Here is a 5,690-nt window from a genome sequence, read left to right as displayed (position 1 = left end):
TGACTCCTCAGAGTGTTAACGAGCTGCTCTCAGCCTGCTCGTTATCTCGTTAGCAGAGAGAGAGCGAGCGAGGGATCGCTGCATTTGGGCGTCTCGTTGACGTGATTGGTGCTCGGTGTCATTACAGGCTGACAGTAACAACCTCTGATTGGCTAATTGGTTAATAGGAGATGAATAGCCACTTAATTGACATGAAAGCGTCCAATCACAGCAATTAATGTTAATTACGGGGCAATTAGGCTGAGAGGAGAGAGAGAGAGAGAGAGAGAGAGGAGAGGGTGAGCGAGAGGAGGAGGGATTAACCTTTTTCCAACCAGGACCCTTTCAAAATAAAAGTCTTCTAACAGTAACTGTAAAGACGGCGAGGACGCTGCTCTGATGATCTGTCTCATCGTCAGCTGAAAATAAAAACTCTTCTGTCAGCAGAGAGGAAGATAAGACGCCGAGCCGCAGCTGCAGCAGAAGAAGAAGAAGAGAGAGAGAGAGTCTTTACATAACAGGGAAAGAGAAAATAACCTTTTTATTGTTTGAGTTGCACAAAACAAAAGATCTGTATCTGTGAGACGGTAAAGTCAACTTGTAAAAATAGATTTATTTATTTGCTGCGTCAACACGAGAAAACAAGTTTGACAACATGAGTTAAATTCAGCCTTCCATGAGTCTTTATGTCCCATTATGTGAAACGAACATCCCTCCAATTATCAGAGTCTCAAACTTTTAAGTATATCTTTAAAGTCGACATATTCTGATCCTCATTTATAAACTCACATATTATAATAATAATAATAATACATTGGTTTTATAAAGCGCTTTTCTGAAAACTCAAAGACGCTTTGACAAAAACATAAAACAATAAAACAGAATAAAAAACGACGAGGACAGTACAACGAGGAAGTAATGTCGGGGGGGGGGGGGGGGGGGGGGGTGGGTTAGTGGTTGTAGGCAGAGGTGAGTTTTGAGAGATTTCTTGAAGGAGGTGAGTGTGTGGGGGGGGGGGGGGTCTCGGATGTTTTTTGGGAGTGAGTTCCAGAGGGTGGGAGCAGCAATGGAGAAAGCCCTGTCCCCCCCCCTCAGGACTAATAGTGCTACAATGCTGGATGTCCAAACTGAACATGGACAAAGTTTCCGATCTTGAGGTCAGCGTATGTTGGAGTAATCCCAGGATGAGTCTGCAGAGGGCGCTAAACGGATTGTTCTGCAAATCACGGCATAGTTCCCCGATATGAAACCGAGAAAAAGTAAGCCGCTGAAACCTCTTACATAGACTCTCTTCTCCCAGCACTGGAGAGCAGCCCTCTCCTGGTAGCCCTGCAGCGGGGTTTAGTTGGTAGAGTCGGTCGTCTCTAAACAGGTGACCTGTGGTGTAAAAGTGCTTTGAGTAGTCAGAAGACTAGAAAATAAATATAGAAGATCAAGTCCATTAACCATAAGGACTATAGACTGTGTACAAGGGGCGCTCAGCCTAACTAATGCACCCCCCCCCCCCCCCCCCCCCCCCCCTTTAAACACTGAACAAAAAAAATCATCTTTCCCCAACAGGGGACACAGCTTTTTATTTTTACTTGTTGCACAAGAAGACCCCAATTAGCAGGTCTGAAGTCTGTAATGTGTCCCCATAAGGCGACTTAACACATACACACACACACACACACACACACACACACACACTGTCCCTGCTGGTGTCCGCTGTGCTCTGGTCCCCTTCCTGTGGAGCTAACGGTCTTTCCTGTCAGTCACAAGGCAATTAATTACCACGGTGACGCTCGTTAATAAAGGTTTCACCCCACTGAGAGACAGTGTGTGTGTGTGTGTGTGTGTGTGTGTGTGTGTGTGTGTGTGTGTGTGTGTGTGTGTGTGTGTGTGTGTGTGTGTGTGTGTGTGTGTGTGTGTGTGTGTGTGTGTGTGTGTGTGTGTGTGTGTGTGTGTGTGTGTGTGTGTGTGTGTGTGTGTGTGTGCGCAGCCTCAGGAAGTTCAAAGCTGGGATCTGTCAGCAGCTGCCCATTACTGAACGCTCTGACTCTGACTGTGTCTCAGTCCTCCGTCAGCGATGACAGACTGTGATAAGCTATCTGCCTCCGTAGGCTCCGTGTGTGTTTGTGTGTGTTTGTTTGTGTGTGTGTTTGTGTTTGTTTGTGTGGTACAGAGCAACAGACTACAAACAGGCTTCTGAGGGATTTTACTGTAGATCTGCGTTTGTAATAATCTATAATGACTTTTCCAAAAATCCAATATCTGCTGATAAAAGCTGGATTTTGTATTTTCTCATCTGTTTGTTTGTTTGTTGTTTGTGAATGTGAAGCGACAACGAGCTGATTTAAGAGCTGACAACAAACTGTGACTCGACGTTTACACTAAGGGGTCAAAATGTTCAATAGAATGAGACACAGCAGAACCAAGCAGGTAAACGAGGAGGAGAGACGAAATCAGCACAACAATTTGAATATAATTTAAAAACAGTCAAAACAAAAACAAACAGATAACACCAAAAGTCGTCACCATGTGTACAACCTATCCCACCAGTTTTACTTTACGCAATTTTGTTACTATACTGTCCCCATGTTTTTCTTTGTCCTGTTTGCTCATTCACTTATTTTGTCCCTCTTTCTAATTCATTCATTTTATTTACTGACCCTTTTCCTTTTGTTTTGTTTTGTTTGTTTGTTTGTTTGTTTTTGTCTAAATCTGCTTGTAAAACTGTATCATACTACAGTTCCCCTCTTTGTTTGTATCTCTTTTGTTGTTGTTGTGAGTGTGTGTATGCACGTTTTGGTGAATAAAAGTAAAAAAATAAAAATAAAGAATGTTCAATACATCTTTTTTCAATCACGTCTGATCGTGTAGGAGCGTCATGAGGTCATGAGGTCATGAGGTCATGAGGTCATGAGCCACAGATCTGACTCGAGCCCAGAGGTCCACGTTAGTTAGTGTGCAGAGTTCACCTGGGAGGAAGTCGGGTTACAACGCGTACCGTCATTGAACGCCATCTCAGAGGACCATGACATGTTTTTAGATCCTTTGAGCCACTACATATAATTGCAACCTCTCTTTACAACATCTTTCTAACTGTACGAGAACCGTTGAAGGCAGCCTGCAAACTAAACATTAAACTGTATTTGTGTTTTAAATGACAAAACAAAGACGTTAACATTCAAACCTCTGGTCACTTAACACAGCAGAAGAAAAAGGTCTTATTAATAATTCCTGAAGCTGCTACATTTAAAGCCACGCTCATCAATAATTCATTTAATGGATGAAGTGTCTGTGTGTGACGTTAAAGAGTGTCTGCTCGTTGTCACTGCAGAGAGAACTGTCAACATGTGTTAGCGTCTTTTAGCTACTTAGCTTTTCCTCCAGTTAAAGGGTCACATATTCTCTAAAATCCACTTCACCATGTGTCTCTAGTCCGTCTACAAACCCCCCAATGATGAGAAAAGTCCATCCTCTCCGTCTTCTACCTGCTCTGCTTTCCCTTCATGACATCACAAAGGGCAGTAGCCCCTCCCCCAGGTGGGTGACACTCCCACAGCTAGCTGTTTGTTCTGCCCTCTGAGTCTGCCTTCTCACCGTAAACAATAGGACATGGAGCGAGAAAGACCGAGTACACCCAAGCCCTTCCAGAGAGGGGGCGTGGTCAGACGCAGCTCATTTACATATTTAAAGGTACAGACACAGAAACAGCCTGTTCTGAGCAGGACTGAAATAGAGGGGTTTATAGACATGATCAAATACAGGATCAGAGTGGATTTAGAACAAGACACTTCACACACATGTTGAAGAGGAGCTCTGACACTTATTTACACTGAAGAAGAAGAGAAGGAGATGAGACCTTTAACTGCAGAGATCTATTGAGGGATTAGAGACAGCTGGCCAATCAGAATCAAGTATTTAACACAGCTCTTATTTAAACTGGTTGAAGAGGAGAATATGTATTCATGCGCTTCTCGGATGGTCCCACATACCCGTTTTTCTTTCTTCTGACCTCTCTCTCTCTCTTTTCCTGCAGGGCTGTCCTCAGATCCTCCCCACCTCTGACATCCTGGTCCCGGCCGGAATGGTTCGTCCAATCACGCTGCGGGCTCGTAACCTCCCCCAGCCTCAGTCGGGTCAGAAGAACTACGAGTGTGTGTTCAACATCCAGGGCAAAGTCCAACGCATCCCCGCCGTCCGCTTCAACTCCTCCTGCATCCAGTGTCAGAACACCTCGGTGAGTCAAAACTACTTTACCCAGCATGCACTAGTCCTCTTATTATGTGTAGAGTGTTGAATTGAGGGCCACACCTCCTACGAGTCGTACTCGTTGTGGACATTGTGGTGAAACTGTAGTAGTGGCAATTCTTGTTTTGAATGACATCACCAGTCTGACAACAACCTCCGACTTTAACTCCGACGACCTCCATCCCTCTGGTTGTCACGGAAACCTGTTTTTGTGTGTGTGTGTCTGAGAGTATGAGATGACCCAGTGACCTCCAGGGCTCAGAGGTCAGGCTGCAGGTGGACAGGGAGTATTGATGTGTCTGACTGGGATTCAAATATCAGACACACAAACACACACACGACTTCACACACACACACACACACACACACACACACACACACGAGCACACACATAACAGACACACACAGATTGATTATTGTCCTTTACTGAGACACTCACTATCCACCGTCCTGCATCTTAAAACACACACACACACACACACACACACACACACACACACACACACACACACACTGTTGTCCGTCTACTAGCGCTCATTTCCTGTCCTTCATCTGTCTTCCTGTCGTTGAGCCCGCCCCAAAGACGCCTCAAACACACACACATTATTCACAGACATACAGCTACTAAATGCAGACCGCAGCACACACACACACACACACAGAGATTCATACAGATGGTCAGAATGTGTGCGTGCGTCTGTATTTAATTAAGTTACTACTCCCAGAGGAAATTGGCCATTTAGTACAACAACAACACACACACACACCCTCTCTCTCCCTTTCTCTCTCTCTCTCACACACACACACACACACACACACACACACATACACACACACACAGCTCAGTGTTCAAAATAAAAGCGCAGTGTCGGAGCAGACAGAGGGAGGATTTACAGTTTAATGTGGATTTAATCAAATGTGGAGATAATTCAGCGACTCTTCCAGCTGTGTGTGAAACATCTGGAGGGAATCGAGAACAAACTGCGGCTGTGTGTAAAGGAACAGTTCCACGTTTTCAGAAACACTCGTTCTCCCAGTGAGATGCATGTGGTTAGCTTAGCTTAGCATAAAGAGGGGGGAGCGAGCCCGGCTCCGTCTGTTTCGATCTTTTATTTCCAATCTAAACCAAGAAGAAGAAAAATATCTGCAGGGTCGATTTCTGTCTCTGGTGGTTGTGTTGAGGGTGATGTTGCAGCTGTGAGTCAGTGTGTGTGTGTTTGTGTGTGCGTCATACATGGAGGGAGGATGGCGTGGTGAAGCTCACATGTGGAGGCATAAATCTGATCGATGAGAGCGTGATGTGAACAGACGGACGATCTCTCTTCTTCCTCATCTCCCCCTCCTCCTTTTCCTCTAATCTCCCTCCTCGTTCATCTCTCCATCTCTCCCCCCATGCAGTCATTCAAAGCTTCCTTTACTCTCCTTCTTTCTTTTATCACCATAAAGCTGCACAAAAACTAAACATACTGAAGTAC

The 5,690-nt window shown here is 45.0% G+C and overlaps 1 protein-coding gene across 1 annotated transcript in view; it reads left to right on the top strand.

Moving 5' to 3' along the window:
• Window positions 1–3,469: 3,469 nt before the first annotated feature.
• The window catches only part of LOC132990270 (plexin A3), a 30,828-nt gene continuing 28,607 nt past the window's right edge, over window positions 3,470–5,690 (top strand). Inside the window, exon 1 of the mRNA XM_061058427.1 lies at window positions 3,470–4,204. Coding sequence (XP_060914410.1) covers window positions 4,052–4,204 — 153 coding nt within the window. The 5' untranslated portion in view covers window positions 3,470–4,051. The remainder of the gene's footprint in view (window positions 4,205–5,690) is intronic.

Source organism: Labrus mixtus, chromosome 15 (genome assembly GCF_963584025.1).
Source record: "Labrus mixtus chromosome 15, fLabMix1.1, whole genome shotgun sequence".
Lineage (NCBI taxonomy): Eukaryota > Metazoa > Chordata > Actinopteri > Labriformes > Labridae > Labrus > Labrus mixtus.
Note: the sequence above shows the minus strand (reverse complement) of the source record. Positions and strands in the feature narration are given on the sequence as shown.